The 18111-nt window shown below is 35.2% G+C and overlaps 3 protein-coding genes across 4 annotated transcripts; 1 reads left to right on the top strand and 2 right to left on the bottom strand.

Annotated features, from left to right (window-relative positions):
- Window positions 1-147: 147 nt before the first annotated feature.
- On the bottom strand, window positions 148-2312 carry LOC137173650 (uncharacterized). Of its 2 annotated transcripts, none has more exons than XM_067578571.1 (4): window positions 2206-2312; window positions 1616-2015; window positions 1360-1397; window positions 148-1084 (listed from the first exon to the last, which is right to left on the bottom strand). In XM_067578571.1, the coding sequence occupies exons 1-4, from the start codon at window positions 2213-2215 to the stop codon at window positions 498-500; spliced, it is 1035 nt and encodes a 344-aa protein (XP_067434672.1). In that variant the 5' UTR covers window positions 2216-2312; the 3' UTR covers window positions 148-497. The 2 variants fall into 2 exon arrangements, with proteins under 2 accessions (XP_067434672.1, XP_067434673.1); XM_067578572.1 differs by lacking the exon at window positions 148-1084 and adding an exon at window positions 1099-1217.
- Window positions 2313-2367: 55 nt separating this feature from the next.
- On the top strand, window positions 2368-11582 carry LOC137173788 (GTPase IMAP family member 8-like). Its single transcript, XM_067578863.1, has 6 exons — window positions 2368-2448; window positions 2602-3314; window positions 8545-8695; window positions 9623-9675; window positions 10322-10340; window positions 10493-11582. The coding sequence occupies exons 1-6, from the start codon at window positions 2418-2420 to the stop codon at window positions 11203-11205; spliced, it is 1680 nt and encodes a 559-aa protein (XP_067434964.1). The 5' UTR covers window positions 2368-2417; the 3' UTR covers window positions 11206-11582.
- On the bottom strand, window positions 8504-9895 carry LOC137173653 (uncharacterized). Its single transcript, XM_067578579.1, has 4 exons — window positions 9594-9895; window positions 9313-9395; window positions 9169-9219; window positions 8504-9086 (listed from the first exon to the last, which is right to left on the bottom strand). Exons 2-4 carry the CDS (start codon window positions 9368-9370, stop codon window positions 8512-8514), a joined length of 684 nt encoding a protein of 227 aa, XP_067434680.1. The 5' UTR covers window positions 9371-9395; window positions 9594-9895; the 3' UTR covers window positions 8504-8511.
- Window positions 11583-18111: the final 6529 nt, after the last annotated feature.

The raw sequence follows: 18111 nt of genomic DNA, 5'->3' as shown, positions 1-18111 counted from the left end.
GAGATAAAGAAGAAAAAAGTCATTTATTTATCTTTGTGTTATTTCTTTTTCTAGTGTTTTCTAAGGATGTGTTAAGCCCTGAGATGTGTGGGGTATTGGTTAGCAGGAAGAGAGGATCAGTACTTAAATCACTGCAGAGACACTGGGTGTATTACACTACTTGCTTTTATTGGTAAATGTAATGTTTATTTATCTCATTCCATCACAGTTTACAAAGATTAACAAAGAAAGAAGGAACAATTTCACCAGTAGAGAAATATTTGGCTTATTTGACAAACTAAACAAACATAACATTAAAATAAAGTCGGTTAAATAGTGATTATTAAGAAGCAAAGTGAGAGAAAAACCAAACATGAAATTCATAACTGACAAATCATTTCAAATTAAACAATCAGACAATTCAAGCTGTTGAATCATTTTACAGTCTAACCTGTTTATATCTATATACAAAGAAATCACATCCAACACTTTATTGATCTGGTCTGATACATGCACACTTATTGATTCTTCTGTTTATGTAACATCTCGTCCACTTTCTGCATGAGCTCTGTCACTTGACGTTTATGTGAGGTTTTGTTCTCAAAAACAACACATCTTCTACCACACTGATCAACTATTTTCTTTAGATCAGAATTGCAGGAATGCAAAAAACCCTCCATGTTCATTTTTGCACGCTGCAGCTCTTCTCCACAGGTAAACAGGATGATTGTTTGTTCTTTAGCTTTGTTATCAAAAGCGTCTTCTAACTTTCTCAGTATATTTTTCTCACCATCTGTGAATCTGCTAACTTGTATCACAAGTAAGAACACACAAGGCCCTGACTGAAGGAGCTCTTTGCACTTTGTCACATGTTGGTTCTTATCTGATGATTCGATTTCATCATCAAAGATGTCTGGGGTATCAATGACACGCACACATGTACCGTTTATAACAGTTTCTTCCACTTGACACTCTGTGGTGACCGGACTTGAACTGGCTCTTGACAAGAACCGTTTCTTTCCAAGGATTGTGTTTCCACTTGCACTCTTTCCAGTCCTGGACATTCCCAGCAGAACAAGGTTCACTTTGTTGTCAGACTGATTTCCTGCATTGGTGTAAAACAAAAAGATGAAGTTTGTAATAATAATTCACAACTGTTCAGACACATTTTGAAAACCCTGATCTCATTTTTAAACTCTTCTTGTGGTCAGTGAAGAACTCTTTGATATATCTGACAACTGAATAAAAAGACCAAATAAGAGTTTATGTGAGTTGCTATGAAAGCTTTTGTCTGGTTGAATTAATCACTCTTCACTACACATACAAACACACATTTGACTTCAAGTTGGTAAAATACCACTGAAAGAGACTGTGGCTTACCTTTCATCCTTGGTTGAAGGGGTGGTGGGTCAGTGTCCCTATAAAGTAGAGGCAGAATCATATTAACTGGCCAGAAAGCTGTTTGCTTTGGTAAAACAAGTTCATCCTTGATGTAATAGTATGCAAACAATTATAACAGTCCCCCTGTACACAAAATATTGAACATGTACACCATGAAACAGAAGTGTGTCCCAAATATTTTGTACATCAAATTACATCCAATTCAAAATTTACATTTTCTCCTTTTCACTTTTACCTCTTGTTGATTGGAATCATCGGTCTGTCTTTATCCAGTTCGGTGAATAACTCACCCAGGCTGCAGCTGGCTAGATAACTGTCTGTGTTTTTACAGCCGAGTGGCAGCACAACTGTGAACTCCTTTTTGGATTTTCCAGTTTTCTCCTGCAGCTTTTCTATCTGCTCCTGCACCATCTTTGGTGAAACATCATCCGCTACCACCAACAAACACATATCAAAGTTTTTTTGTGAAAATGTATTTTTTATGTCATCACTTGGTGTGTACAAGTTCGGGGTAAGTGTGACCTCATATTTATCAGTATCTCTTTCTGGAGATACATCTCTCCCTAGGATGAGAGATTTTAGACTTTTTTTCAAATAATCTTCAGTCCCCAGGACAACAATTGAAATCTTCCTTTCTGTGAAAAAAAACAACACAATAGAGTTTGTATCATATACATACAATGAAAAATCTTTTATATGGTTAAATTATCCTTGATAATCCAAAGGACTTTCCTTTCACTTCGACAGTGCTGTCTTACTAACACAAAGCAATCAGAATATTGACAACGATCATGCTATATAGAAAGATATCATGGTCAAACTTACTCAGAGACATGGTTCTCAGATCCAGTGCAGAAAAGTACAGGAGACAAGCTGTGTGTATCTGCAGGAATCACTGGTCTGCACATGTTTTATATGGACGTGTTATGCAAATGTTAGGGGGCGTGTCAGCTGTGACACTACAGTATAAATAAACATCTTAAACAAACGTTGTAACATTCATTGACAACTGTGCAGAGACAACAGTGCTGAAAAAGATGGGTTCAACTGATTCAAAGCTTCCTACAGGTTAGACTTAAAATAATAGTTTTATTTCATCTATTGTATATAATTTATTTGCTCTAAAATCTGTCATGTGTTTATATTCACTAAATTATTTGCACATCAAGCTGGTGATAAACTCTTTCAGGAACCTAAACAGAAGTTCTGATTTGTTTTCAGGTCCTGATTTGAGAATTGTGATGATTGGAAAAACTGGTGTGGGCAAGAGTGCTGTTGGAAACACCATTCTGAGAGAGAAACGCTTCGAATCCCGTCCTGCCTCTGACTCAGTGACTAAGTCCTGTCAAAAAGGTGTGACATGCTGGGGTAACAGAAAAGTTACCGTGGTAGACACACCAGGGATCCTGGACACTACAAATTCCCCAGAATTCATTAAAGAAGAAATTCTTAGATGTGTCAAAGTCTCATGTCCTGGTCCTCATGTGTTCCTGCTGGTCATCACAGTTAATCGATTCACCAAGGAAGAGAAAAACTCAGTGGAAGCCCTGCAACAGCTGTTTGGTCCAAAAGCTAACCAGTTCATGATCGTGTTGTTTACCCGTGGTGGTGATCTCGGAAACACGACCATACAAGAGTACGTACGTACTGGCAACCCAGACCTCCGACGAGTCATCCAAAGCTGTGGAAACAGGTTCCACGTCTTTGAAAACACCAGAAATGACAGAAACCAAGTGGTGGAGCTGATCAAGAAGACCGATGACATGGTTGCTGGAAACGGGGAGACATACTACACAGATGCCATGTATCAAGAAGTTCAGACCATTGCAAGAAGACTAAATGTGGAAGCAGAAAACTTGGATGATGAGAAGCTGACATTTATTGCTGCATTGCTGATGCGTATCATGAAGTTCTTGGAAACACTTAACAAACCGTAAAATACAGAGTGTGAAACCATAATCAATAACCACAAAACCTAATCAATAATCAATGAAAATAGGACAACTTCTGTAGTCTGCGTGTGTTAACTGAATATTTTTAAATGACAAAATATTCTAATATACTATTGTGAACATGTGACTGCATCCTGGGTATTCAACAAATAATATATCAGTAAAAAAAAAACTAATGTTGTAAACTGTTTGATCATGAAGAAGAAGAGTATGAAAGAAATGATGAAGACTGTAAAGTAATTACTATTTGCATGTTTTTGTGGGGTGTATAATATACATATATACTGAATATGTGGTTTGGTGTTTGAGAATTTAATTGGATGTTGAAATTTTACATAATTTGTTGAAGTAAGGAATGGCTTGAAAATTAATAAAACTTAAAAGTCAAATAAAAGGACCTGAGACTGAAGTGTTTATTACTTATTACTGAACATGATTATCGAAACAGTAAATTTGGTCTTGCTATCTTAAATCCACCACATTCCCAATCTGACAATTAAAAAGCAAATTTCATTAGTATAAAAATGATTGTAAAGTGCTGTAAGTATTTTAGTATGAATACAAATACGTAATTAGTATATTAATATGCATGGTGTATGGAGATTCTGAAGAGCTGGTTCCTTATGTGTCACTGCGTATTAAGACATCAGTGACTTCATGGCATCATGACACAAACCACCTATCCAGAAATCTACAGAATGATTGTAACATTAAAACAAAAAGAGAAATTTATGCTCATAACTCGTCAATATAAACACAGATCAATTCTCAAAACTTCTCTTAATAATTGTGCTGAGGGATGAAAAGCATCCAAACTGAAAAAATTTTTTTGGGGTTTGACTGAAATTCAGTAGGCTGTCCAATCTCAATAAGATAACTAATTGTATAACTGCTAATTACGTCATTAAAAAAATAAAATAAAAATTTGACCATCTAAACAATAAAATTCAAAACAGCAAACAATGAGGATTATTGGCATTTTAGGTGTTTACCATCCATTTTACTGGCAGAATACTTTTCTCAACTTTTATACCAGAATTATTTTTTTTTATTGGTGCAATATGATATAAAAAAGAAATAGGAACATAAGACAAGGAAGTTGGACAGTGTCAGAACATACAGACATTAAGACAAGACAGTAAAACATCTTATATTGAACTGGGAGGCTGAGTTTGACAAGTTGAGAATAGAATAGAATATAGAATAGAGCAGGTTGGTGGAGGTGTTTTTAATTGTAATCTTTACTTTTTGGTTTAGTTTCTCCATCTGACCAGCCCAATCTTTGTCCTCAGTATTTTGTTTTATTTATTCATTTATATTTAAGCAATATTAATAGGCTACAGTGGAAACCTCTTGTATTAATCACAGTTACAGTGATCAACTGCTTATATGGGTCAAAAAGCTCGGGACAGAATCATTCCTATACAAATGCTGTTTAAATAAACTATGATAATTCTATTTTCTTTTTACCTTACTCCCATAATACATGTATGATGTGTATTTAGCGGCTGCAGCACCATTATCAGGCATTGCAGCACTTCTGCAGGGTTGTGTGGGGTGAGGGGTTTGAGTGTTTATTTCTAACTGACATGAAACAATCAGAAAATAACATTTTATTCCTCTCATTCACCGGCTTTCATGCTACCACTGCTCGCTCTCCTCATCCACTCTCTAGCTCACTTGACCACTGCCTTTCTCTCTCTCTCTCTCCTTCCTCTTTTGTAAAATGAGTCAGGAAGCTGTCAGCAAAGCCTAACTTTACTTTTAACATTATTAAACAAGGAGAAATGTCCTCCCCTTTTCCTAGTAATGTTTTTATCTTCCCTCATGGCAGGATTGTACAGCCTTACAGGTTGCATTTCTCCAAAAGTTGATTCTGGTTCAACTTTCTCGCTGTGGCGCTCTTGAGGTCCCCACCCCCCGCAGCCTAAATGCGCAACCCGTCTGCTGCCAGCTGGTGACCTGAGGCTGATACTGCATGCACATTGAAACCATGACAGGAGGGAGAAAAGGAAAAAGTCATTTTCTCTCAATGAAAAATGAGCTCGTGCCAAAAACAAGCCAGCAAGATGCAGCAAAACAGGCATTTAAACAGCTGCTCTGTATTTTGAAATTTAATTCACTTCAATTCAATTTTTATTTATATAGCGCCAAATCACAACAATAGTCATCTCAGGGCACTTTTCACATAGAGCAGGTCAAGATCGTACTCTTTAATATACAGAGACCCAACAATTCCTCTATGAGCAGCACTTGGCGACAGCAGTAAGGAAAAACTCCCCTTTAACGGGAAGAAACCTCAAGCAGAACCAGACTCTAGGTGGACACCATCTGCTGTGACCGGTTGGGTTGAGAGAGGGGGCTCCTCTTAAATGTAGAGAGGGCATGCAGCTGCATTCTGGACCAGCTGGAGAGTCTTTAGAGACTTGTTAGGGCAGCCTGTAATAATGAATTGCAATAATCCAGCCTAGAAGTAACAAATGCGTGGACTAGTTTTTCTGCATCTTGTTGAAACAGGATGTGCCTGATTTTTACGATATTACGTGAGTGAAAAAAGGCAGTCCTTGAAATTTGTTTTATGTGGGAATTAAAGGACATATCCTGATCAAACAGTCAATGAAATTCAGTAAATAGTGAAGCTGGCCATTTCATTACTTTATATTCATGTAATAAATATACAAATGTCAATTAGATGGTAATCTGCACGAGAAATTAAGAAAAAGAAAAAAAAATTGGTTCAGTTATAATAATCATCCATTTATAGTGATCACTATAAGTAGTTTCTACTGTATTGCAAATGTACAACAGTTACCAACAAAATAAAATATATAATAAAAATGTGTTCATATTGCGAGGCAGTTCGCTCTAACAAAAAACTTTTGCTAGTTTTATCCCCGTTTCCATGAAAATAGATGGGGTCTGACTAATACTCATCACAATTAGTTACGTCAGTAGACTCATATGTAATGAAACATAGTTTACTATTCCAGCAAGTAGGCTGACCCTTAGTAACGACCTAGCAATAGGGACGATTTCTAGTACCTGTTGAGTCAGACATGTACATGCACATGGACACAGATCACAGATCAGTGATCGCAGGTTTGGTTTTGTTTCAGCCAATGTTTCACGTTTTCATTAAATGTTTTCATGTTGTTTATCTAACCAGAAAAACGTCTCACTGAGATTAAAAATGTCATTTACAGGAGTAACCTGCCAAGATATCAACAGCACATAAACATTATTATGATTATGAAAACATATAACATAAAATAAAAAAGGTATTTTAAAGCTGAAGGATCAGAAAAACAGATACATGATAAAAAGGAAAATGTAAAATGGATCAAATAACAACAATCAATATACCATTGCCAGGAATTAAAAACAGATACCAAGTTGATTAAAATGTCTTAAAAAGTAAATATATAAATAAAACAGTGATAATCACAATATATTCTAGTATTCCAACAAATAAGATGTAATTTAGAAGCACTGACAACTTGCCTCTAAATCAGAGGAAATAGTTGTAAAAGCTTGTAAGGAAATAGTTTCCTGAAGTTTATGTCCAACTGAAGCCTGGTCCAATCAGAGCGAGCGAGCACCTTCAGAACAGAAAGAACTTCTACATCAAACGTCCAGTAGATGGTGATATTTGACCTGTTATTGTACAGTTTACTGTTTGGTTCAGTTGATCCTCACACAGATACACAAGTTTGGTTCCAGAGTCAAACACACAGGATGAGAAATAAAAAACATTTAGACATGAAACATTTTTACTAAACTGACCCATATGTCAACAGACTTGAGTGATTCAGGGTCAAATCTGATGGGAGGGAGAGACGGACACATTATTCTTTATATTGTAGAAAATGTTTAGACCAGATTTAGTCTAAACTAAATATTTGGACTGTTTGTGGTTGGTAGTAATATTGATTTTGTGATTGACTGTCCAATATCCACATGTCATATTTTTGACTCTAAATGTAATAGGAGGATAAATTAAACAAACCATGTTACATTTTACATTGTGTCACACAGATAAAGAAGTAAAAAGTCATTTATTTATCTTTGTGTTATTTCTTTTTCTAGTGTTTTCTAAGGATGTGTTAAGCCCTGAGATGTGTGGGGTATTGGTTAGCAGGAAGAGAGGATCAGTACTTAAATCACTGCAGAGACACTGGGTGTATTACACTACTTGCTTGTATCCTCTCTACCTTTTCTGGGTTTTCTATAAATCAATGACTCATGTGATGAAGGGCGTAGATTTGAGTTTATCTTTGATAAGGACACTTTTTGGTTGTATAAGTGCACTTGCTCCCTGTCCCTCTCTCTTTGTTCATATGCACACATATAGACACATAAAGAGTCTCTCCCTTCTGTATATCTATGTAGTTTAGTTTATTAAATATGTATTTTCTTATATAACTTGTACCTTGTATCATGATTTTTTCTGTAATTTCAAACAAATATATTCCTATTTTTGATTAATATAAATCTGAGAATAAAATATTAAAAATAGACATAATATACATTCATAATAACTTATTATACAATAAAATAAATGGTTAATAACCTGCAGGTATTGTGCTCCTCTGTTTAAACCAATTATATTCTATAAGCTATTTTCAAACCTCACCTGAGATTCTGCAGCTGTTTGTCTTTCTGTTTGTTGATTTGGGCGACACAACTCAAGAGTTTCATGACAAAGCCACAGCAGTGCTCAAACCTCTTAAAGTTGTGTTAAAAAACTCTGTCTTTTTTTTTTTTCATTTGACGCCTGACTTTATGGCTAGATATTTCACTGTGACATCAGAGCTCACCTGTCTGTCTGTCTCTGTGCTGCTCAGGCTGCTGCTGACAGGATTTTCACAATAACATTATAAAATAATTCATGTTATTCACAAAAAACACATACAAAAAGATGTTGATAATTTATTTATTTAATGTGCCATCCCTCATGAAATCAATCAGACACATTCCAGGAACCCACCAGCATCAAACAGCACAACACATTAACAGATATAAACAGCCTGCATACAAATGTCCCAGGAGATATCAAGCACTGCAGTCTACATATGCATCCATTAATATCAAACACTATAAATTTGATCCAGCTCATAGTCTGTAATCAATATAAAGAAAAGACCTTGAATATATCATAAGTCTAAACTTATTGTTTCTGCTATTTATTTAACATCTCGTCCACTGTCTGCAGGAGCTCTGTCACTTGATGTTGACGTGTGGCTTTGTTCTCAAAAACAACACACCTTCGTTCACACTGTTCAGCTATGTTCATGAGCTCAGGCTGGCAGCCCTGCAAAAAATCCTCCAAGTTAAGGTCTGCACGCTGCAGATCTTCTCCACGGGTAAACAGGATGACTGTTTGTTCTTTAGCTTCGCTACCAAAAGCTTTTTCTAACTTTCTCAGTATGTCTCTCTCACCATCTGTGAATCTGCCAACTTGCATCACAAGTAAGAACACACAAGGCTCTGACTGAAGGAGCTGTTTGCACTTTGTCACATGTTGGTTCTTAACTGATGATTTGATGTCATCATCAAAGATGTCTGGGGTATCAATGACACGCACACATGTACCGTTTATAACAGTTTCTGCCACCTGACACTCTGTGGTGACCGGCACTGAACTGGCTCTTGACAAGAACTGTTTCTTTCCAAGGATTGTGTTTCCACTTGCACTCTTTCCAGTCCCGGACATTCCCAGCAGAACAAGGTTCAGTTTGTTGTCAGAGTGATTTTCTGCATTGGTGAAGAACAAAAAGATGAAGTTTGTAATAATAATTCACACTGTTCAGACACATCTTATAAACTCTGATCTCACCTTTTATACTCTGCTTGGGACCAGGGAAGAGCTCTATGATATATCTGCCACCTGAACAAAAGAACAAATAAGAGTTTATGTGAGATGCTATAAAAGCTTTTGTCTGGTTGAATTAATCACTCTTCACTAAACATACAAACACACATTTGAATGGAAGTTGGTAAGATGCCGCTGAGAGAGATTGTGTATTATCCGTCTCCATTTCAGTGAGAGGTTTGTCAGCAGACCTATAATGAAGAGGCAGAATCATTTTAACTGAGCAGGAAACTTTTTGTAGAACCAGTTCATCTTTTGTGTAATAATAATAATAATAATAATAATAACAACAACAACAATAATAATAATAATAATAATAATAATAATAATAATAATAATTTATACATTAAGTCTAATGCTAAATCTACATCTTTCATTTTTTTTTTTACCTTTTTTGCCTTTTTTTGGTTGCCTTCAGATGACTGTCTTCAGCCAGTTCTCTCAGTCCTTCCTGGTGTGGAACTTGAGCGGGTAAGATTCTTCAAGTTTATATCTTAATGGCAGCACAACTATGAACTCTTCTCTGGGTTTTCCAGTTGTCTCATACAGCTCCTCTATCGATTGCCACACCTCTTTCTCTACCATCAACACACACACATAAGGCACAAATCATGACCTCATATTTATCATTTTCAGGTTTTCTTTGTGCTACATCTTTCCCTAGGATGAGAGATATTAGACTTTTCTTCAAATCTTCAGTCCTCAGGACAACAATCTTCCTTTCTGTGAGGAAAAAAAAAGATATAATTCGTATCGTATACATACAATGAAAAATCCTATATGTGGTCAGATTTCCTTTGATAATCAAAAATGAAACTCTTCACTTTGACAGTGCTGTCTTACTAACACAAAGCAATCAGAATATTAATAACAATCATGTATAGAAAGATATCATGGCCAAACTTACACTGAGACATGGTCCTCACATCCAGAGCAGTAAAGTACAGGAGACAAGCTGTGTGTATCTGCAAGAATCACTGGTCCTTACGTTTTATATGAACCTATTATGCAAATATTATGGGGTGTGTCAGCTGTGAAGATATAAATAAACAACATCTTAAACCAACGTTAATAATATCCATTGTCAACTGTGCAGAGACAACAGTGCTGAGAAAAGATGGTTTCAGTTCCTGCAGGTGAGATTTCAAGAAATTGTTTTACTTAATCTACTGGGTATAACTCATTTGCTTTAAAATCTATCACAATGTAGTTATATTTACTAAATTATTTATACATCCAAATATAAACTCTTTCAGGAACCTAAACAGAAGTTCTGATTTGTTTTCAGGTCCTGATTTGAGAATTGTGATGATTGGAAAAACTGGTGTGGGCAAGAGTGCTGTTGGAAACACCATTCTGGGAGAGAAACGCTTCAGATCCCGTCCCTGGTCTGAGTCGGTGACTCTGTCCTGTAAAAAAGGTGTGAAACAATGGGGTGACAGAAAAGTTACTGTGGTAGACACACCAGGGATCCTGGACACGGCGAAATCCCCAGAATTCATCCAAGGAGAAATTGTGAGATGTGTCAAAGTCTCATGTCCTGGTCCTCATGTGTTCCTGCTGGTCATCCAAGTTGGTCGATTCACCAGGGAAGAGAAAAACTCAGTGGAAGCCCTGCAAGAGCTGTTTGGTCCAAAAGCAAACCAGCACATGATCGTGCTGTTTACCCGTGGTGGTGATCTCGACACGACCATACAAGAGTATATACATGATGGCCACCCAGACCTCCGACGAGTCATCCAAAGCTGTGGAAACAGGTTCCACGTCTTTGAAAACACTAATAGTGACAGAAACCAAGTGGTGGAGCTGATCAAGAAGATCGATGACATGGTTGCTGGAAACGGGGGGACATACTACACAGATGCCATGTATCAAGAAGTTCAGGCCATTGCAAACACACAAAATGTGGAACCAGAAAACGTTGGCGATGACATGCTTACATTTCTTGATGAATTGTTAAGGTGTGTTATCAATTTCTTCAGAATACTTACTAGACTGTAAAATACACAGTAAGAAACCATAATCAATGACCACAACACCTGATCAGTAATCAGTGAAAATAGGACCTTCTGTAGCCTGAATGTGTCAACTGAAGAATAATTTTGAAATGCCAAAATATTATAATATACTATTATGAACATGTAACAAAAAATCAATTTAAAATTTTTTTTATTGACAATTAAAAATTAATGTAAACTGTATGATCATGAAGAAGAGGAGTATGAAAGAAATGATTTGTGGGGTGTATAATATACATATACACTGTATATGTGGTTTGGTGTTTAAGTATTTTATTGTAATTTGAAATTTTACATACTTTGATGAAGTATAGAATGGCTTGAAAAACAATAATAAAAATTAAAAGTGAAATAAAAGGATCTGAGACTGAAGTGTTTATTTTAAGTCACAGACTGATCATTTTACTGAATATGATTATTAAAATAGTAAATTTGGGCTTTCCATCTTAAATCCTTCTAACAATTCTGACAATTCAAAAACAAATTTAATTAGTCAATTATGAAAATTACTGTGCTCAAAATATTTCAGTAGGAGTAAAGAATATTTTATTATTATAGTAACATGAATGGTGTATGGAGATTCTAAAGAGCTGGTTCCTTATGTGAAGATCACTAGGTATTTAGAGATCAGTGACTTTGTGGCATCATGACACAAATCCCCCATCTAGACGGAATCCAATGAATGAATGTAATCATATCTTGTGACATTACACAAAGATCAATTCCCCAAACTTCTCATTGCTGAAGGATGAAGAGCAAACATCCAAACTCTTCAAGCTGTTCAATATCTATAAGATACAGATTTTTATCATGGCTAATTACTTTCTACTTTTGACCATCTAAACAATAAAATTCAAAACAACAAACAATTTGAGGATCATTGACATCTTTAGTGTTTACTAGAAGAATACTTTTCTCACCTTTTATACCAGAATTAACTTTATTCTAATACAAATTAGTATTAGGTATCACATTACAGCAAACTACAACATAACAATTGACTGAGAAATGTAAATCAACACTTCTGAAAATGATATTGATAAATAATAATGTTTAGGGGAAATGTACTTTATGGATGTGCTTAATCAGCTTGTGAGGACGAGCATCAATAAATATATGAGTGACTTTGAACACATCACTATTATATTATACAGCTTTATTATAGAAATAACTTGTTGTTTCATCTGATCTACTTTATACTGATTCTCTTACTAAACAATAAAGGCGATCTTTAAAGTATCAACAGTAGAAGTAGTGATGATGAAGAGTGATTCCTTTCAACGTGCCTCAAAACCACAAGTGCAGTTTATTTTGTTACTTCCCTCCTGCACAGAGAGAAACACAGTACACAGCTAAAGGATGTATTCTAGACAGACTTATATAAGCTGTTCAAGTTAAAGAGAACTGTGGAGGGAAATGTGATTCTAAACAACTAATTATGTGATTTTGTACAACAAATGATCTTGTTTGCTTTTACACAAAGATGAGTGTGTGTATATGTAACACCAATATGTTGTGTAGCTCGTTTCTGAGAAGTGTTTGTGTAATTAAAACAAAGCATTTCTGAGAAGAAAAGTGAAAATCTCACACCTCTACACTGTGCAGACTTGGAGACATGATCTGTGGGTTGTCTGACCTGGTATTAACATGTGTCTCGGGTGATCCAATCTCAAATAGACAGCTCTAAATACAGGTGTAAATGCACCCAAGACGCATTGAGGACGGATTGTGATGTGATCACTCAGACCACATTCGGAGGTGGTCTGGGCCGCATGTGGCCACATTCAGGATCATATATGACATTAACTGACATGTGCGCCATCAAATAATCTGTTTGACAAAAGACACTGAAGATAGTAGCTAGCAAAAGCTCTTCAGTGAAGATAAAAATGTTTAAGTGTTTTAATTGTCAAGTTGATCTGCTGCTGCTTTACATCACAGTAATGTTAATGTAGCTGATAGTTTGGATAATTTGACTGCTGATGTTTGTCGTTGGTCCACAATTACTGTAACTAAAATCATACAAGTTAAAGTGGTGCTTCATGCTCTGTCAGACTTTTAAAAGGAAGACTTTTACATTTTCAGAGTGAGTGAAGGAATCAGGAGAGACGAGACAGAAGTGAGGAAGAATTGCAGGATGTAAAAGTGGTGAAAGAAAAAGTAAAGAACTGATTCAAGATTGAAAGAAAAAGTTTAAGGAAAGAGAAACACATAGAAGCAGCCCAGGCATCAGGTGATGAAGATGAATTACTGTTCTGTAAATATTTTTAAAGTTACAATCTGTTATCTAAATGTAAACTAAAGGACATCTTAACAAACTGGAGTCAAAGCACAAGATAAAAACCTGTTATAAAAGGACTTACAGATCTTTAATACAGATACTAACACACACAATAACTCTATTAACATGATGTTTCCTTAAGCTGTTAAAAGGTTGAAACAGGTGAGATGTCAGCAAAACAAACAAAAAACTAAATCTCTGTGTAAATATTTAAATTCTTGGGAGACTATTTTCACATTCCTGACAAAAAACATGTTTGGAAGAAACTGAAAATGACACATCCCAACTCTGTGGATGTTTCATATTGTTTTACACCTTGATGACGTGCTGACTAGAAGTAGAAGTACAAACAATTTGTAGTCAGTATTCAGTAGAGTAACAGGGTGAAGATTGTCAATATATCTTTTGTCTTTACCATGTTTAGCTATAAGAATTACTAATCCCTGTTTCATTGTAGGTGTTAGTATCTTATTCCTTATAATGTCATTTATAACATCAAGTAAAATTACATTTTAACTGAAATCCTCTCATAAAACATACTGAAATGCCATCATACAAAATTATATTTTTTCAATAGTAACAGTGGAAGCTTTTCAATAGTTTATGTGAAAGGTTTTACAACACTACATAAGAGCATTTTAACTGTATATATGAGCACATTTTACTAGTATGTGTTCAAACTTTTCAATAGTTTTTATGAGTGTTTCAGTTGTGTATGTAAAAGCATTTCACTTGTATGTGTGTGTGGTTTTCAGTATAGTATGAGAATGATTTTGGTTTTGTATGTGTATGTGAGAGGAAAAGTACATGTATACCCATGATGATTCTGAATAATTTCCCGCACAGTCAGGGATTGAACCACTGATTTTCTGCTGAGTAACCTTTTAACAACGCCAATATGCTGTGTAGCTGTTTTTTAGAAGTGTTTGTATGATTAGAACAGAGCATTTCTGAGAAGAAGAATGGAAACTCACACCTCTCCACTGTGCACATTCCATACATGATCTGTAGTTTGTCTGCTCACAAAGACAGCAGGAGCTGCCTGCACAGGGCGAGGTGTTAAAACACAAAATCAGTTACCAGTATAGTTACAATAACAAGAAGGCAAGGCGCGCTTATATACTCTAGGTGATCAAATAAGAAGCTGTTTTTACTGTGCTGTGTGACAGTTTCAGGTTCAGTTTACTTACTTTACTTTACTTTACAAACATGATAAAGTGCTCTGGGCTCCAATAATCATGAAAAGAGAAAAATAACCATCAAAACCACTAAATATAACCACAAGAATAAATATGGTAAACTGCGAGTAAAAATAAATAAATAAATAAGCATTACCTCTATAGCGTCTTTGCAATGTTGCTACATCTTGTTCATCTGAGTGATGGCTGCTGGAATAAAGACATTTTTATACTGTTCTGTTCTACACCTTGGAACTATAAACCTCCATCCAGAAGGAAGAAGCTGAAATTCACTCTGCAAACGGTTGGAGTCCCATTTTAAAATCCAGCTGGTTATCTGCTGTAACTGTCTGGTTTACAGGGACGCTGGGTTAAACTGACTCACTGATCAGCCTACTAGACCAGAGTTTTTCAAAGCGGGAGACGGGCCTCCCCAGGGGGAAAAAAATATTATATTAGTTATTACACTATTATTATTAGCCTAAATATGTGTTATTTGGTTAAAGAGATAGTTCAGACAGTACAGTAGTTTGATGAATTTTACTGTTTTTACAACTTTCCCAGAGTCGTAAATAAATGCCTTCAGACAGACCTTTTTTATGCGTTTGGTGAAATCAAACAGCAATATCAGGCCGTCTTAGCTCAACTGTTGAATGTCTGTAGGTCAAATAACATAATCATGATCCCACAGGCATCCAGGAACTGAGCGAAACTGAGCAAGTAAACTAGGGTGGTGGGGCACCTTTTGTGCTTTATGAAAATGCTTAATCAGGTTGTGAGGATGAGGATCTATAAATGTATGAGTGACTTTAAACATATCGCTATTATATTATATATATTTATTATAGAAATAACTTGTCATTTCATCTGATCTACTTTATACTGATTCTCTTACTAAACAATGAAGGTGATCTTTAAAGTGACAAAAGTAGACAGAGTGAACATGTGACAAAAAATCAATTAAAATTTTTTTTATTGACAATTAAAAATTAATGTAAACTGTATGATCATGAAGAAGAGGAGTATGAAAGAAATGATTTGTGGGGTGTATAATATACATATACACTGTATATGTGGTTTGGTGTTTAAGTATTTTATTGTAATTTGAAATTTTACATACTTTGATGAAGTATAGAATGGCTTGAAAAACAATAATAAAAATTAAAAGTGAAATAAAAGAATCTGAGACTGAAGTGTTTATTTTAAGTCACAGACTGATCATTTTACTGAATATGATTATTAAAATAGTAAATTTGGGCTTTCCATCTTAAATCCTTCTGACAATTCTGACAATTCAAAAACAAATTTAATTAGTCAATTATGAAAATTACTGTGCTCAAAATATTTCAGTATGAGTAAAGAATATTTTATTATTATAGTAACATGAATGGTGTATGGAGATTCTAAAGAGCTGGTTCCTTATGTGAAGATCACTAGGTATTTAGAGATCAGTGACTTTGTGGCATCATGACACAAATCCCCCATCTAGACGGAATCCAATGAATGAATGTAATCATATCTTGTGACATTACACAAAGATCAATTCCCCAAACTTCTCATTGCTGAAGGATGAAGAGCAAACATCCAAACTCTTCAAGCTGTTCAATCTCTATAAGATACAGATTTTTATCATGGCTAATTACTTTCTACTTTTGACCATCTAAACAATAAAATTCAAAACAACAAACAATTTGAGGATCATTGACATCTTTAGTGTTTACTAGAAGAATACTTTTCTCACCTTTTATACCAGAATTAACTTTATTCTAATACAAATTAGTATTAGGTATCACATTACAGCAAACTACAACATAACAATTGACTGAGAAATGTAAATCAACACTTCTGAAAATGATATTGATAAATAATTATGTTTAGGGGAAATGTACTTTATGGATGTGCTTAATCAGCTTGTGAGGACGAGCATCAATAAATATATGAGTGACTTTGAACACATCACTATTATATTATACAGCTTTATTATAGAAATAACTTGTTGTTTCATCTGATCTACTTTATACTGATTCTCTTACTAAACAATAAAGGCGATCTTTAAAGTATCAACAGTAGAAGTAGTGATGATGAAGAGTGATTCCTTTCAACGTGCCTCAAAACCACAAGTGCAGTTTATTTTGTTACTTCCCTCCTGCACAGAGAGAAACACAGTACACAGCTAAAGGATGTATTCTAGACAGACTTATATAAGCTGTTCAAGTTAAAGAGAACTGTGGAGGAAAATGTGATGTGAAAACTTCACACCTCTACAGTGTGTACTTTGGAGACATGATCTGTGGTTTGTCAGTTTGTGTGTTCCCACGATGCGTTTAGATCTCATCACTCAGACCACGTTCGGAGGTGGTCTGGGCCACATGTGGTCACATTCTTTCAGAGGATCATATATGACATTAACTGACATGTGCGCCATCAAATAATCTGTTTGACAAAAGACACTGAAGATGGTAGCTAGCAAAAGCTCTTCAGTGAAGCTAAAAATGTTTAAATTGACATTAGTGTTGTTTTAATTGTCAAATTTATCTGCTGCTGCTTTACATCACAGTAATGTTAATGTAGCTGATAGTTTGGATAATTTGACTGCTGATGTTTGTTGTTGGTCCACAATTACTGTAATTAACATCATACAAGTTAAAGTGGTGCTTCATGCTCTGTCAGACTTTTAAAAGGAAGACTTTTACATTTTCAGAGTGAGTGAAGGAATCAGGAGAGACGAGACAGAAGTGAGGAAGAATTGCAGGATGTAAAAGTGTTGAAAGAAAAAGTAAAGAACTGATTCAAGATTGAAAGAAAAAGTTTAATGAGGAAAGAGAAACACATAGAAGCAGCCCAGGCATCAGCTGATGAAGATGAATTACTGTTCTGTAAATATTTTTAAAGTTACAATCTGTTATCTAAATGTAAACTAAAGGACATCTTAACAAACTGCAGTCAAAGCACAAGATAAAAACCTGTTATAAAAGGACTTACGGATCTTTAATACAGATACTAACACACACAATAACTCTATTAACATGATGTTTCCTTAAGCTGTTAAAAACTAAAGAGAAAGAGAACTGTGGAGGAAAATGTGATTCTAAACAACTAATTATGTTATTTTATACAACAAATGATCTTATGTTTAACTTGTGCTTTTACACAAAGATGAGTGTGTGTATATGTAACACCAATATGTTTTGTAGCTCGTTTCTGAGAAGTGTTTGTATAATTAAAACAAAGCATTTCTGAGAAGAAGAAGAGAGGGAAACCCCACAACTCTACACTGTGCACATTGGAGACAAACCACAAACTGGCTTTTTCCAAGCCTTGTCTGAGGGGAAGCCCCCAGTCTCAGACTTTGATTCAGAGATTTTCAGCTGTTGACAGCTGTACAACATCTAGTTCTAAATAAACATAGCAGTCAAAATAACCAGTTCTA

This window comes from Thunnus thynnus, chromosome 21 (genome assembly GCF_963924715.1).
Source record: "Thunnus thynnus chromosome 21, fThuThy2.1, whole genome shotgun sequence".
NCBI lineage: Eukaryota > Metazoa > Chordata > Actinopteri > Scombriformes > Scombridae > Thunnus > Thunnus thynnus.
Note: the sequence above shows the minus strand (reverse complement) of the source record. Positions and strands in the feature narration are given on the sequence as shown.